At 37.7% G+C, this 17254-nt stretch overlaps 1 protein-coding gene across 1 annotated transcript; it reads left to right on the top strand.

Annotated features, from left to right (window-relative positions):
* Positions 1 to 8619: 8619 nt before the first annotated feature.
* On the top strand, positions 8620 to 9940 carry LOC125092992 (zinc finger CCCH domain-containing protein 15-like). Its single transcript, XM_047717548.1, is given in 2 exon segments — positions 8620 to 9906; positions 9909 to 9940. Coding segments are annotated over 2 exon segments (1236 nt in total). The 5' UTR covers positions 8620 to 8702.
* Positions 9941 to 17254: the final 7314 nt, after the last annotated feature.

Raw genomic sequence — 17254 nt, 5'->3', positions numbered from 1 at the left:
TGTGGGTAAACACAAATTAATATTTTTAATAATTTTAAACATTAACTGGAAGTAATGTTAATTTATTTGATTAATAAACTAGTGTAAATTTAGGAAGAACATTCCCAACCAGAATAAGATATAAGCTTCCATTACACTTAACACTGATAAAACAGAGAAGACATAGCTAGTCTTATTAAACCAATAATATTGAACTAGTCTTGTTTGCTAAAGATTCACTTAAATGTTCTGAATTTGTCTTCAAAAGTTACCTGTTGGGCGCCTGGGTGGCTCAGTGGGTTAAGCCGCTGTCTTCGGCTCAGGTCGTGATCTCGGAGTCCTGGGATCCAGCCCCGCATCGGGCTCTCTGCTCAGCGGGGAGCCTGCTTCCTCCTCTCTCTCTGCCTGCCTCTCTGCCTGCTTGTGATCTCTCTGTCAAATAAATAAATAAAATCTTAAAAAAAAAAAAAGTTACCTGTTAGTTTTGCTAAGAATATTTTTCTTTCCTTTTAGATTCTAGCACATTGAAAGTATTAGTTCATTGTTTTCTGGGGATTTTAGGAATATTCAATCCAGGTTAGTGCTTATTTACCCTATCAGCCAATCAGAACAGGACCGCTTAAGAGTTTATAATCTAATCTGACAATAGCATCCTGAGATGGGAAAGAGCATTACATACTCACACAATGAAAAGTAAAGATCTTTCTGAATTATAAATGTAAATAGAGAGCCCTTACAGTTTCAATTCTAAAATTTCAGCCACAAGGAAAGCAAGAGTAAACACAACATAAAAGTAAGTCTCTGGTCCAGATATCAAAGAGCTGTTTTTCCTACAGTAAATTCTTAATTGATTTGAGCTCAAAATAGATAAATGAACACTACAAATAAAATCCACTGTTTTATAGACAAAAATACAATAACAAAACTAATACTCTGTTGTCTTTCACCTAGCAGAGACTAGGTCTCTATAAAACCCTAATTCTTTAAAAGAAATCATCACGTGATCAGACCATAAAACCAAATGGTCAGTCATTGCTGCCACCAATGGAAAATAACTGATCGGTATAGAAGAACCAAAAACAAAAGCACAAAATTAGTAGAGAGGAAAATTTAAAATAGAAAAAAACAACATCACAAATTTGCTGCTTTGGATTCACCTCTAAGGGCCAAGAAAAGATATATGGGCTTCAACTACCCATGACATGCACTTCTCTGGTTCTATTCTGTTCCATTAGACATCTGGGTGGAAAACTTCTGAAACTTTTAAAAACATTTAAAAATAAATAAAATCATGAACTCTCATGGAAAAGAATTTATGTTAGATGCATGCTTTGTTTAACTCATCAGTGAACAAATTAATAAGGTGTTTGAACCAGTTCAAAGGAGAAGTCAAGAAAGCACAAATTTATATGGAGTAAAAGAATGTTGAAAGGAACATGCAAATGGAGTTTCCACAGTAAGGTAAGGGAAGTCCGTTTACTCTCTACTGAATAGGACAACATTTGCATTCCTATAGACAAGAATTATTTTGTACTTGTATCAGTTATTTGTAATTTAGAATTGCAAATCAGTATACCAGAGTGGTGTGCTCTATGCTCTAGATAATTTCTAATTTGCACTGAAGCACATTTTCCCTACATACCATTGCCCTAGATTATTACAAATAATTTTCACTTGGACTATTAAATAGCCTCCTTACTGGTTAATTCTTCTTTATTTTGCACTAAGTGGAAGAACTGAAATCCAAATCCATGCTGGTAACCACTCTAGTGTATATTTTTTTGTCATTCTTCATATCTGTCTAGAATAGCTTTCTCTACTTTCTCTTGATTTCTCTGTCCCCAGTTAAAGTGCATTGTGTTTGGTCAACCCCAATTCCAACTGGTTATGCATTATAGTACCTCATAAATTACTATCCCTATTTGAATTTCAAATTCCTAGTGTTAGGATACAGATTAGTCCAGTTCAGAACAAGTGCCCATCTTAGATTCATAGGTGTTAAGATGGGGCAGGACCACTGGGTACAAACCTCTTGACCAGGAGCCAGGATGGGAAGCAGTTTCTCTTAAAAAGAAGACTGGTGGACACAAAGCATTGACTAAACATATATTGACTAAATATATGTTTATGGTCAAAGCCACAGAAAGTAAATTATTTTTTATAGAAAAATCTATTAATGTTCCCAGCCTTGTAATCTTTTTTTTACATAAACTCTTATTTATTTATTTTTCTTTTTTTTAGTTAAAGTATAATTAACACACAGTGTTGTATCAGTTTCAGGGGTACAATATAACGATTCAACAATTCTATACAGTACTCAGTGCTCATCATGATAAGTGTACTCTTTTTTTTTTTTAATTTATTTGACAGACAGAGGTCACAAGTAGGCAGAGAAGCAGGCAGAGAGAGAGGAGGAAGCAGGCTCCCCGCTGAGCAGAGAGCCAGATGCGGGGCTCAATCCCAGGATCCCGGGATCATGACCTGAGCCAAAGGCAGAGGCTTTAACCCACTGAGCCACCCAGGCGCCCGATAAGTATACTCTTAATCTCCATCCCCCTCCTGCCCCCCACCCACTCACCTCCCCTGTAGCAAACACCAGTTCGCTCTCTGTATTTGAGAATCTGTTTTTCTGTTTGTCTTTTTTTTTTTCTGTTTGTTCTTTTGTTTTGTTTCTTAAATTCCACATATGAGTGAAATCATATGGTATTTGTCTTTCTCTGACTGACTTATTTCACTTGGCATAATATCCTCTAAGTCCACCCATGTTGCTGCAAATGGCCAGATCTTTTTTTTTTTATGGCTTAGTAATATTTCTGTGTATGTGTGTGTGTACACTACATAGCACTTTTTAATTTTTATTCACAGTTTAAATTTCATCAAAGGTATCAATTCTAAGCTCAATTATACTTGAAATACATTCAGCTAAATTGTATTTGAAATACATTTTTGTGAGAGCTAGAGAGGATAATTTCACTCATTTGAAAATTTGATTCTTACCTTCTTAGGTATGAAGTTATTATTCTATAATAATTCATTATGAAAGAAGATAAGAACTTAGTATATTGTAAATTCTAAAAAAAAAATCTGTCTGATTTTTGACACGTCTCAAAATAAAAGCTCTTCGGGATGTCTAGGTGACTCAATCAGTTAAAGCATCTGCCTTTGGCTCTGGTCATGACCCCGGAGACCTGGGATCAAGTCTCACATCTCAGGCTCCTTGCTCAGCAGGAAACCTGATTTCCCCTCTGCCTCCTGCTCCCCCAGTTCATCTCTCTCTTTGATAAATAAGTAAATAAATAAAATCTTATTTTATTTAATTTTTTTAATTTTTAATTTTATTTTATTTATTTATTTATTTATTTATTTATTTATTATTTAAAAAAAAAAATAGAAGCTCTTCATAAGTGTTGAACTTCATCTTCTGTCTATAGTAAATATTCCAGAACGCATGTAAGTGGAAATATTCTGTAAGTCTTTATCAGCCAGGAGACCCACTGAGTTGCATTCTTAAGAAAATAGCACAACTTTAGGTCCTACCCTAAGAAGATGGGGCCACCTCAGAGCCTAGCTAGTGGAAGGAAGTGCAGATTGTGTAAGTCCCACGTTCAGAAATAAAAGAGAAGGAGGGAAGTCAAAGGAGGCTTCCACTAACTTTTTTGCAAGAGAGTCGGGAATTATAGAACAGGGACCTTGGCAGTAAGAACTTTGTAACTCTCTGTAATCTTTGTAGGATGCTCCTGCTTGTTACTTTAGTCACTCCTTTTGATGACCATTTAAAATCTAAGTTCTTTTACCATTGACTTTTCTTCTCCCATATTCAGTACTCTGAACTGATGAGTCAGTATATTTGGAAATAGACTGAAGTTTAATTCTGGATTTTAGTTAAACTCACAAGAAAGTAGTTATTTATGATGCTGTAATTTCCTACTCTAAACCAGTAAATCCTAAGCATTTAGATTCCAAATCAGAATCTTAAGGTGGAAAGTGTGATAGCGATGGTATCTTATAGCTGGTTGGCATTTTGTTTACATATTGTGTCCATGTCCTCACAGAAGCAGATACCAGGACAGGGTCAAAAAAGCAAAAGATTTGTTGGTGAGGAAAAGCCTGCTAAGGATAACAGAAGGAAGTGGGAGCAGGCAGAGAGCTCCTTCAAGAGGAGATGTAGAGCTCCTCCTGAAGAGGAGGATAAAGAGGGTAAAGATGGAGGGCTGGGAGCTCCTGTGGGGCTTAGTTGGTTGTGCCTCCAACTCTTGGTATTGTCTCAGGTCATGATCTCAGGGTCTTGGGATCGAGCCCCACCTTGGGTTCTGTGCTCAGCATAGTCTGCTTCAGATTCTCTCTCCCTCTCCTTCCCCTTCTTCCCCTCCCCTACTCCTGTGTGCACCCACACACACACACTCTCTCTCTCCACGCTTTCTCTCTCTCTCTCTGTAAAATAAGTAAATAAAAATAAAATCTTTAAAAAAAAGAAAAGATGAAGGGCTGGGAAGGAGAAATCCCAATTTACAGCAGAGCTCTAAAAAAGCTATGTACCTATGTGGAGACCTCCAGCCATTGTCTCCTGCAGATAAGTCCCATGTCCTATGGTAATGTTCCTGTTCCGGTACCACTGTTTGCTGGGACACCCCAGAAGAAGTGTGCTCTAAGAAGAACACAGGGGAACACGGGAGTGATGTTCTTTTTTTTGGAGGGGAGCTGATGGTGAGCAGAGGATGGAGGGGTTGCAGAGGGACCCACAGGGGCAGAGGCTGGGGTTACCATAGCAGAGCTGAGGTCACAGATTCATGGTGGTTTAGGGGGCCAGAATTTGTCACTCTGAAATATGCCACTTTGCCCTGAGGATTATTTTGAGCTAAAGGTAAATATGACTCAAGAGATGCAGAAAAAAGCCTCTCTGGGGCTTCTCTTGTCTGACTAAAGCAGAAACTTCTGAAAAATGAGGAGTGCCACAAATCTCCTCTCCCAGGGAAAGTTTTATGAATATAAATAAAACTGAAAGTCAGCGTCCAGATGCATCTGCACAAAACCTTCCTCCACTGATTTCCGCTGTATATTAACCTTCTCACAACTTACCACCCTTAAGGGCCTAAAAACCTTTTTCTTTGTCTTGTCACTTTCTACAAATATATTGTTCTTTTGTTAAGATGCTATATAAGCCCAAGTTCTAGCCACCCCTTCGAGTTACTCTTCATTGGGGTTTCTCCTGCACTACGTGCACCATGCGTGTTGATAAATTATTTGGTTTTTCTCTTGTCAATCTCTCTTTTGCAAGGCTCCATCCAGAGAACGTGGGAAATAGAAGGAAAAAGAACTTCTTTCTCCCTACAGCCACCAACAAATATATATGACATGTTTTGGAAAGGAAACAATATGTACTTTTAGTAAATTTGTCTCCCAATATAGTGGACCTATTTCAACTTATTTGGCCCTCACATTAATCCTTGTGAAATGGATAATATTTGTCACCATATTGCAGAAAGAGAAAGAGACAGAAGGTAGAGTGGCTTGCAGAGCATTATACCACCAGTGGTACAATGTGTGATATGGTATATTAATTGGACCAAATTTCATAAGAGAAAAAGATGAAATCTGTTGCTCAGGGCTGGTAGCTTATTATGAATGGGGACATAAATGAAGGCTGCCCAGATGAGAACACCCGGAAGCTATCCATTCAGAGCTCACTCTACCAAAGGAGTTAGGTACCATCACTTGCTCTTGGCATGGTGGAAAATTGGCAGAGTGGGGAGTGGGAAAGCTTTACAGTGGTATGTTTTGATCAGAAACTGTCGGCATGGCAAAGCTGGAGGTGGACTAACTAGAAGCAGGACATCTTATATGATTGGTTTGGAGAGAATATTTGGCTTTCTCTAGTTGGTCCTGAGTTTGAGGCAAAAAAATAGGGAAGTTGTCAGTCATGGACCAAGTCCTGACCGTTCTGGGCAGATTGCTGTAGAAGTTGTGGTTTAGTTTCTCCAGCTGGTTGCTATAGAGCTTGTGGGTCAGAATCCCAATGTCGTATTTTATCAGTTTGTATACTTAGTCTCTTAAGAGGAAAAAGATGTCACCCAATTTATCTTAGTTCTGCTAATAGTAGTGCGCTTCTGTTTAACGGTAATGCTGACAAAATGTTATTTAGGTTATCATTCCATATATGTACAGCATGAGGTTTCTTGTAGTAAAAAGTGAAATAAATAGTATGAAAGATATATTTTTTTTCCACAAGGGAAGGTTAATTCTAAGAGAAATGAAAAGGTTATTACCTCTACTAGTTCCTATATTATTTTGACCTGAGAAAGTTCATTTCAAAATGTGTAGTTGAGATAGACTCAGAATTTTCTCTAAAAACCATTCTCCAGTACTCTCATTTTAGCTGCTTATATGGTCATGCTAAGTGAAGACAGTATTTCCCATCCTCCCTTGCAGCCAGGGGTGGCCATGTAAGTGAGCAATGAGTGCAGTTTTTCATGCTTCACTTACATAAGAGAGAAATAAACTTCTGTCTCGTGTAAGCTACTGTTATTTTGAGACCATGTTACACTCCACTAATCTATACTCAATAATACAATGTTTAATTTTTCTCTTGTGTAGAATTCTGGTCTTGAAACTGTGGGTTTTTTTGAAACTGTTATTTTTTTAAAACTAATTAAGATCAAGCAGAAAAATGTTACTTAGAGATAAATACTAAAAATGAGTTTTCTCCATGGAGCAGGTACCCTTTAATGGAAAACAAAAGGTACTTTTCAAGTGTCCAAAATTCTTCTAAAAATTTGTATATAAATATGTGCATGTCACCTGTCCAGAGAAAAGGGTAAATGTTTGGTGAAAATACTTCATAATCATAAGTTTCACACATTCCCAGGGTGAGCCAGAGATCTTAAGTATATTGAAATAAAATTTTATTAAGATGCTATATCAAAATATTACATTATTTACTTTCTATATCAGATATGATTTTGTGTAAGTAAGGATTACTTTTGTAGGCAGAGAGAGACAGGAGCTAAGCACATGGCTGGAAACCTCCAACCACCAAATTTTTAAATATCGCTTTAAAAAAAAGAAAAAGAAAAAGGGGCACCTGGGTGGCTCACTGGGTTAAGCCTCTGCCTTTGGCTCAGGTCATGATCCCAGGGTCCTGGGATCGAGCCCCACATCAGGCTCTCTGCTCCGCAGGGAGCTTGCTTCCTCCTCTCTCTCTCTCTCTCTCTGCCTGCCTCCCTGCCTCTCTGCTTACTTGTGATCTCTGTCTGTCAAGTAAATAAATAAAATCTTTAAAATAAATAAATAAATAAAAGGAAAGGAAAAAAAAAAAAAAAGCCTATGAGCTTGCCCTGATTCTGTGGCTTCTGTGGTTGCAGGGATAGGGAAGACTGATGGGTTAGAATTTGGGGCTGTCCCCTGACACCTCTTCAGTGAAAGACAGAAGGATATTAAATGACTACTACTGAAGATGAAAAACCTTTTCTCAGTTCCTCAACAAGCTGTTAGGAGCTCTCTTGTTGGCAGAAGAATGGGCCTCTGGAGCAAGCATGTGCTGCCCCACTGGGAAGCAGAGGTCTAATAAGGCTGAATGGTCCATGGCCCCAGCTCCACAGATTTAGAAAGAACTGATGAGGAGTGCCTGAGTGGCTCAGTCAGTTAAGCATCCAGTTCTTGGTTTCAGCTCAGGTCATGAAGTCAGGGTCATGAAATCAAGTCCTGCATCAGGCTCTGCTCAGTGTAGAGTCTGCTTGAGATTCTCTCTCCCTCTCCCTCTGCCCCTCCTGCTCGTGCTCTCTCTCAAATAAATTAATTAATAAATCTTAAAAAAAAAAAAGAACTGATGAAGGAGAAGCTGTGTTCCCAGTACTGTGATAAGGAAAAAATTCAAGCACAAGGATAAGGAGGGGAAAAATAGAGGTTTAGAAGAGAAATTCTCAAAACCAAGCATATCCCCAAGGACATGTTGACTCTGCTCCAAGGAAGATATTAAGAAAGAGACTAAATATTCCAGTTAGAAAAAAAAGAGCATCAGGCTGGATAAAACAACAAAACTAGTCTATATGCTGCTTGTAAGAGATAAACCTTAAATATAAGGGTACTCAAAGGTTGAAAATGAAGAGAAAAAGATAGTTCTTGAAAATATTGTCCAAAAGAAAACTGGTATCATTATAATAACAAGGAATATTACTAGAAATAAAGAGGAACACTTCATAATGATAAGAGTGTCAATTTACCAGAAAAATATAAAAATTCCAAGTTGATACGTATCTAATAACAAAGCCTCAAAATATAAGGACCAAAAATTTACAGAATTATAAGGAGAACTAGGGAAATCTACAATCAAGTGGGATATTTCACATTATTTTCTTAGAAACTGATAGAACAAGCAGTTAAAAAAATATCAGTATGGAGCACCTGGGTGGCTCAGTTGGTTAAGCGACTGCCTTCTGGCTTAGGTCATGATCCTGGAGTACTGGGATAGAGTCCCGCATCAGGCTCTATGCTTGGCAGGGAGTCTGCAACTCCCTTTGACCCTCCCCCTTCTCATGCTCTCTCTTTCTCTCACTCTCTGTCTCTCTCAAATAAATAAATAAAATCTTTTTAAAAAATCAGTACAGGCCTTGCTTTCTGTGCGGTGCGGCGGCGAAGGAAGCCCGTGTCCTCTTCCTCCTGCCGCGGGGCCAGATACCCTGACGGTGTCCAGCTGCGCTTAAGTCTGGCCGGTGCCACCTGTCTCCGCAATGCCCCCCAAGAGACAGGCTCAGGCTGGGGGCAGCAAAAAGGCGGAGCAGAAAAAGAAGGAGAAGATTATTGAAGACAAAACTTTTGGTCTAAAGAATAAGAAAGGAGCAAAGCAACAGAAGTTTATTAAGGCTGTGACTCATCAGGTTAAGTTTGGTCAACAAAATCCACGTCAGGTAGCACAAAGTGAGGCTGAAAAGAAATTGAAGAAAGATGACAAGAAAGAATTGGAGGAACTAAATGAGCTGTTCAAACCTGTAGTTGCTGCTCAAAAAACAAGTAAAGGTGCAGATCCCAAATCCGTGGTGTGTGCATTCTTTAAGCAAGGACAGTGTACTAAAGGAGTTAAGTGTAAGTTCTCTCATGACTTGACTCTGGAGAGAAAGTGTGAAAAGCGAAGTGTTTACATTGATGCAAGAGATGAAGAACTTGAAAAAGATACTATGGATAATTGGGATGAGAAAAAGCTGGAAGAAGTAGTGAACAAGAAGCACGGTGAGGCGGAAAAGAAAAAACCAAAAACTCAAATAGTGTGCAAGCATTTCCTTGAAGCTATTGAAAACAACAAGTATGGCTGGTTTTGGGTATGCCCTGGAGGTGGTGATATTTGCATGTATCGTCATGCACTTCCTCCTGGATTTGTATTGAAAAAATATAAAAAAAAAGAAGAGAAAGAAGATGAAATTTCATTAGAAGATCTTATTGAAAGAGAGCGTTCTGCCCTAGGTCCAAATGTTACCAAAATCACTCTAGAATCTTTTCTTGCATGGAAGAAAAGAAAAAGACAAGAAAAGATTGATAAACTTGAGCAAGATATGGAAAGAAGGAAAGCAGACTTCAAGGCAGGGAAGGCATTAGTGATTAGTGGTCGTGAGGTGTTTGAATTTCATCCTGAACTAGTTGATGATGATGATGAGGAAGCAGATGATACCCGTTACACCCAAGGAACAGGTGGTGATGAGGTTGATGATTCTGTGAGTGTAAATGACATAGATTTAAGCCTGTATATCCCAAGAGATGTAGATGAGACAGGTATTACTGTAGCCAGTCTTTAAAGATTCATCACATACACTTCAGAAAAGGATGAAAACAAATTAAGTGAAGCTTCTGGAGGTAGGGCTGAAAATGGTGAAAGAAGTGATTTGGAAGAGGACAACGAAGGGGAGGGACAGGAAAATGGAGCCATCGATGCTGTTCCTGTTGATGAAAATCTTTTCACTGGGGAAGATTTGGATGAACTAGAAGAAGAATTAAACAACACTTGGATTTGGAAGAATGACACCCAGACAAGTCTGAAAAAATTAAGCCAGCTCAGCATGAGTTGAAATTGACTACACTAATTTTTTCCACCTAGAATTCTTCAACAGGAATGTTTATTTCCCATGCTGAGTCGGGAGGGCTTACTCTCCTCCAAAAAGGAATATTCTCCCTACGTCTTGTCTTCTGACTTCGGCTACATCTCATAGTAAGTTCAGAGTAGTTCATGATAAATTGAAATATAATGGTCATTGCAGAAAATGATGTTGTAACTGTCCCATTCAAGTAGGAAGTGTGACTGCTTTTTCCAGCTTTTGGTTTTCATTGGGCATGTATTATAAGAACAACCTAAATTTAGATTTAAAATACCCTTCATTTAACACAGTTTTTATGAGTGTTTTCTTTGTATTTATGTGTTTCAAAGACTGCCTAAAATATGAGCACTGTATTTCATAAAGGAACTGCATATGCAGATTCAGTATTGGTATATCTTGGACGATTAGATGGACATTTAAAAAGAAACTTCTTTAACCTGACAGAATCAGCTGCAATGCCCTGTGTTAAACTGTTTTAAATGTTTCCCCTCTTTTTTTTTTGCCAATAAAGTTGTAATAAAGACTGTCACATTAAAAAAAAAATCAGTACAGATATGTAGTGAATATGATTAACAAACTTGACCTAATTAATATATGAAGAAAATGGCATCTACCAACTGCAGATACGCATTCTTTTCGAGAGCCATGAACATTTACCAAATTTAAAGCTATGCTGAGTCATTAAGCAAATGTTAACAAATCTTTTTTTTTTTAAATAATTGAAACGAGACCATTTTTTCCAATCATAGGGAAATTGAGCTAGAAATCAGTAGCTAAGAAGTTACTATATATTTCTCATGTTTGGAAATTAATCAATACAACTGTGAAGAAATCAAAATGGAAATTAGAAAATATTTCAAACTAAATGATAATAAAAATATGACATTTCAAAATTGTGGGATATAGCTAAAGCTAAAATCAATAACCTAAGCATTCACCTCTATAAGTTATGAAAGGAACAACAAATTAAACTCAACTAAAAGAAAGGGTATTATGAAGATAATATTAGGAATTAATGAAAGAGAAAAGATTGTTCAGTACATGTCAGCACTACTAGAAGTTGGTTCTTTGAAGATTGATAAAATAGATAAATCCTCAGGATGCCTGGGTGGCTCAGTCAGTTAAGTCTGCCTTCAGCTCAGGTCATGATCCCGGAGTCCTGGGATGGAGCCTTTATCAGACTCCCTGCTCAGCGGGAAGTCTGCCTCTCCCCTGCCTCTCCACTTGCTTGTGCTCTCTCTCTCTCTCTCTCTCTGACAAATGAATAAGTAAAATCTTAAAAAAAAAAATAGATAAATCCTTGAAAAGGTCAATCAAGAAAAGAAAAGAAGCACAAATAAAATATCAGGAATGAAAAAAGAACATCACTACAGAGCCACATGGCATTAAAATGATTAAAACATATTATGAACATTTGACAATAAATTTGAAATTTTATTTGAAATGGACAAATTCTCAAAAAAATATGAAATCCAAAACCAACAAAAGCAGAGAAATAGAAGTAGAAATGTTGAATAAGTTTATGTCTATGTGAAGTCTCCCCGCTCCTACTGAAGTCTACTTGGGCTCTGGATTCCAACTGTAGCCATTTCAAGGAGGTTGTTCTGTTCCTACAGTTATTCTTCCTTTTTCCAGTATCATAGATATCTTCCCCCTTGTTTGCTGGACCATTGCTATCAGCATGCAAACATGGGCTCATGTTAACAATTTTATCCTTTAGTCTTTTGTTTTACAGCTAGCACTTTTTTTTTAAGATTTCATTTTTAAGTATTAAGTCCCACATGGGCTCAAACTCACAACCGCAAGATTAAGAGTCCCATGTTCTACCAGCTGAGCCAGCCACGTGCCCGTATGCCTAGCACTTCATGAGTTCTATTGAAGCTATAAAAGCTCTCTGATATAGCATAGTCATTTTTCACCTGAGCAAATTAAGATTAACTTTCTAAAGTTATATGGGAAGTTACTGATCACTCATCCTTCAACCTTTTGGATTCCAAGTCTAAGTGCTCTTCTCAAGAACCTATTATTTCCTTCCTCAAATATATTAATATAGATTTTTTTAACTTCATTGGCAAATCACTAAAATTCTCCCATAGTGTTGCCAACATGATTTGTGTTATTTTTTGATGTTGTTAGTACAGTCAAATGATTCATGTTCTACTAAGTATCATGTCTGACTTTATGGGGTTTGGTAATCACAGGAAAATCTCATTGCGTAACTATAGAACAAGGGTAACGATAGTATGATATCACAGCTAGGATCTTGACATTGATATAGTCAGGGATAGAAGTTTCCATCGCCACAGAGTCATTTGGTGTCTTTTTATATCCACACCCACTCTGTCCTACCCCCCCAACCTCACTGATGCCCTGGCAACCATGAATCTCTTCATTTCTGAACTTTGTTATTTTAAGAATGTTGTATTAAATGGAATCATACAGTATTTGAGGCTGAGTTATTTCACTCAGCGTAATTCTCTGGAGAGTCATCCAGGTTGTTATATGTACCAATAATTTGCTTTTTGTTTGTTTGTTTTCTTTGGGTAAATATCCAGTAATGGAATGACTAGATCATAGGGTGGTTCTATCTTTAAGTCCTTGAGGAACCTCCATACTGTTTTCTGCAGTGTCTGTACCAGTTTACATTCCACCACAGTGCATGAGGGTTTTTTTTCTCTCCACTACATACTCACCACACTTTTTCTTATGTTTTTGATCTTCACCATTCTGACGGTGTGAGGTGATATCTCAATATGGTTTTAAGTTACATTTCCCTGATAATGACAGTGAACATCTTTCATCAGTCCCATTGCTACCTGTATTGAAAAATGTCTGGTGAGGGGTGCCTGGGTGGCTCAGTGGGTTGAAACCTCTGCCTTCAGCTTGGGTCATGATCTCAGGATCCTAGGATGGAGTCCCGCATCAGGCTCTCTGCTCAGCGGGGAGCCTGCTTCCCCCTCTCTCTGCTTGCCTCTCTGCCTATATGTGATCTCTCTCTCTCTCTCTCTGTCAAATAAATAAATAAATAAATAAATAAAATCTTTAAAAAAAAAATAAAGTCTGGTCAAGTCCTCTGTCCATTTTTAATAAGATTAGTAGGGGTTTTTTTGTTTGTTGTTTGTTTTGAGTTTTATAAGTTCTCTATATATTTTGGGTATTAACCCTTTGTCTGATATATCATTTGCAAATACATGCTCCCATCCAGTAGATTGTCTTTCTATTTTACTGATGGTTTCCTTTGCTATGCAAAAGGTTTTTATTTTGTTGTAGTCCCAGTAGTTTAATTTTGCATTTGTTTCCCTTGCTTTGAGAGACATATCTAGAAAAATATTGCTGCAGCCAATGTCAAAGAAATTACTCCATACGTTATCTTCTAGGATTTTTTATGGTTTCAGGTCTCACATTTAGGTCTTTAATCCCTTTTGAGTTTATTTTTGTGTATGGTGTAAGATAGTGGTCCCGTTTTCCCAGAGCTGTTTATGAAGAGACCATCTTTTCCCCATTGTATATTCTTGCCTCCTTTGTCATACATTAATTGATCATTTAAGCCTAGGTTAATTTTTGGGCTCTCTATTCTGTCATGTTAATCTGTGTGTCTACATTTGTACCAATGCCGCACTGTTTTGAGTACTACAGTTTGGTAGTAATTTGCTTTTTATTGCTAAGAATTCTCCTAATTATTTTGACATTGTAGGAGCAGTGACAATTATCAATAGGTGTCACACTTAAAGGAATCACACAGCAGTGATTTAACAATACCATTTTTAACTTCTGTTTCATGTAAGTCTGAAAAGCAGTGTTGAAAAGTCATTTAGATTAAACTGAGATCACCTCAGTAATGGAGGTGCACAACAGCAATGGAATCCCCTTGGTAACAGTCAGCTTATAATACTCCATATACAGGGCGCCTGGGTGGCTCAGTGGGTTAAGCCTCTGCCTTCAGCTCAGATCATGGTCTCAGAGTACTGGGATGGAGTCCCACATCGGGTTCTCTGCTCAGCGGGGAGCCTGCTTCCCCCTCTCTCTCTGTCAGCTGCTCTGCCTACTTGTGATCTCTCTCTCTCTGTCAAATAAATAAATAAAATCTTTAGAAAAAAATAATACTCCATATACATTTACAAAGTGGTAAATTTTAGAAAATACAGTTCTTATTTGATATAATTGTCTCATAATCTGAAAGCCCTCATAACCATAACAATTACCAAACACCCAGGCTCACTTGAAAGTCTGAGCTCTTGCAGTAGCCATGATGACATGGAGTGTTCTGCTGAAGAGATACATTGACTGTCATGTGTTCTAATCCCTTGGAGATTGTCTGCTTGCTCTTTTTAAAAATTCTTTATTTAAACTGAGTTTAGTTAACATATCCTGCATTATTAGTTTCGGGGTAAAATTTAGTAATTCATCAGTTGCAGATAACACCCAGTGCCCATTACGTCAGGTGTTCTCCTTCATGCCCATCACCTAATTATCACATCCTCCTTCCCCACCTCCACTCCAGTGACCTTCAGTTTGTTTCCTATAGTTAAGAGCCTCTATGGTTTGCTTCCCTCTCTATTTTCATCTTATTTTACTTATCCTTCCCTTCCCCTACAGTCATCTATGCTGTTTCTTAAATTCCACATATGAGTGAAATCATATGGTATTTATCTTTCTCTGACTAACTTATTTCACTTAGCCTAATACACTCTAGCTCCATCCATGTCATTGCAAATGGCAAGATTTCATTCTTTTTGATGGCTGAGTAATATTCTACTGTATATTTATACTATATCTTCTTTATCCATTCATCTGTCAATGGACATCTGGGCTCTTTTCATAGTTTGACTGAGAATTGTATCCTGGAATTCTCTGGCTGCCTCAGATGCATATTTGGGGGCATTTCTTCTGTTTCTCTATGTCATCTAAATCCCAGCCTCTAGACCAGGGTTTGGATGGGCATAGAATTCTTAGGACAGGAACAGCCTAGAGTTCTTTCCAGGAAGGGCCAAATAGCCCTAGATGGCCAGAAAAGCCAGGGACACCTGGCACTGTATTAAAGTAGAGGAAGAGAGAGGGACAAAAGCATTTGGAGACATAAAAGAGAATGAGGGCAGAGAGTAAATATATACTTGTTTTCTATCGCTACATAAAAAAATTACCACAAATTTATGGGCTTAGAACAGCATGTATTTATTGTCTCACAATTTTCATGAGTCAGGATTGTCGACAAAAATGAACAAACCTTTTGAAAAATTTTAAAGAAAATGGGAAAGAGTTTTATTCGAGCCCAAGTCAGGACAGCTGTCCAGGTTAAGCAATCACCACAAAGAAGAGAGCACTCCAAGGAAGGGACATTTGGTTCAGGCTTATATATGTTTTTCTATATAAAGAGTTACAAATTATCATGATGAAGGGCGTTCCAGAAAGTTACAGACTTTCTCTTATGTTTTCAGTTATACAAGGCTGTATCACTTTAATCTGATGGGAACCATGGGAAACATATCTTTATATACAGAATGCTCTTTTTTGGTTATTATGTATTTATTTTTTTTAGCAAAGCAGATGAACAATGTGTGCTTGGGGAAGAAATAGAGCCCACGCTTTGAGGTTTTGCTGAGTCATTTTGACCTTGGTAAATGTTAAAGCATAGCTTCCCTGGGAGCCCAGGAGCAGGGCCCACAAATATTAAAAGTTGAAAATTTCCTTTAGCATTTTCCCCTTTTGATCAATAATTTTTCCTCAGAAAGCATGAATGATCAACTTTATGTTTTTATGTCCCTTTGTGCCAAGGTGACCTGCTTGTCTGCCCTGGGTCCATCAAGCTCTCTTTGCTAGATATGAATATATATATATATATATATTTTACCTAAGGGTTCTCTTATCATAACATAAATGGTGGGAAGCTTAAAGGTGATATATGTTCTCTATTAACATATTGACAAGCAAACATAGAATGTGTGCTTGACTTAGATCATCTGGTTTTTAATTTGGCAAAGCATTTTTATTTTATTTATTTATTTATTTATTTATTTTAAAGATTTTATTTATTTATTTGACAGATCACACGTAGGCAGAGAGGCAGGCAGAAGGGTGGGGGAAGCAGGCTCTCTGCTGAGCAGAGAGCCCCATGCAGGGCTCGATCCCAGGACCCTGAGATCATGACCTGAGCAGAAGGAAGGCTCCCCCGGCAAAGCATTTTTAACAAAACACATGGATAGCAAAAGAATTTAAATAAGTACAATTTGAAGGAACCAATGCAATATTGGAATAGACTTGAATAGACAGGAGAAAAAAAATCTAAAGAATCCTTTATATACATCTTGATAAAGCGGTAGGGAAATTTATGATTATTTATGAGGAAAGATGGAACATATGCATCGAGCAAACACATAGGTAAAATATAAAATAAAAAATAAAATATATAAAATATAAAATAAAATAGGGTTGAGACTTAACACCAGAGCAGGAGAAAATTCAGTCCCTGACGTCAGGAGGTTACCTTAGGACAAGGAGAAGGGGCTATGCACATACTCCAAAAGCTAGTATGACCGGGATGGGGTCTTAGGCTTGTCTCTGGAAAGGAATTGAGGACCTGGCTTGTTGCTAGGTTGGAACCTGGAGTCCAGGCTTCTGCAGAGACAGCTAATGAGTTTGTTACTGGAGTCTGAAAAGACACAATAGCTGATTGGGAGAGACAGTTCTCTGAAAAACAAGCTCTAGACTTTCTGCTAATTTAATCTCATTAACCCTATAGGGCACTGTTTCAATCCCCCCCTGAGTTATGGTCATTTTTCAGTCTTGAAGAATCAGAATGATGACCTCTCTGGCTACTTCTTTATCTCCTCAGATAAGCAAGTTTTGAGTGAAGAGCATTTTTTGTAAATCTTATCTGTAATGTGCCTATATGCCAAATTATTAAAAAAAAAGAAGACTGTATTTAGAATCTGAATTTCTGGGAAGTCTATTAAAATATAAAAATAAAAATTAAATTATAAATATAAATATAAATATAAATATAAATATAAATATATAAGCACCCTTATATATAGGGGCCTGTGGCTAAGTTGGTTAAGCCTCCAACACTTGATTTGGGCTCAGGTCATGATCTCAAGATCGTGAGATTGAGCCGTGTTGGGTTCTGTGCTGGGCGTGGAGCCTACTTAACATTCTCTCTCTCCCTCGGCCCCTCTCCCCTCTCTCCCTCTCTCATTCCCTCT

This window comes from Lutra lutra, chromosome 2 (genome assembly GCF_902655055.1).
Source record: "Lutra lutra chromosome 2, mLutLut1.2, whole genome shotgun sequence".
In the NCBI taxonomy this organism is placed as follows: Eukaryota; Metazoa; Chordata; class Mammalia; order Carnivora; family Mustelidae; genus Lutra; species Lutra lutra.
This window is presented reverse-complemented; position numbering and strand designations above follow the sequence as displayed.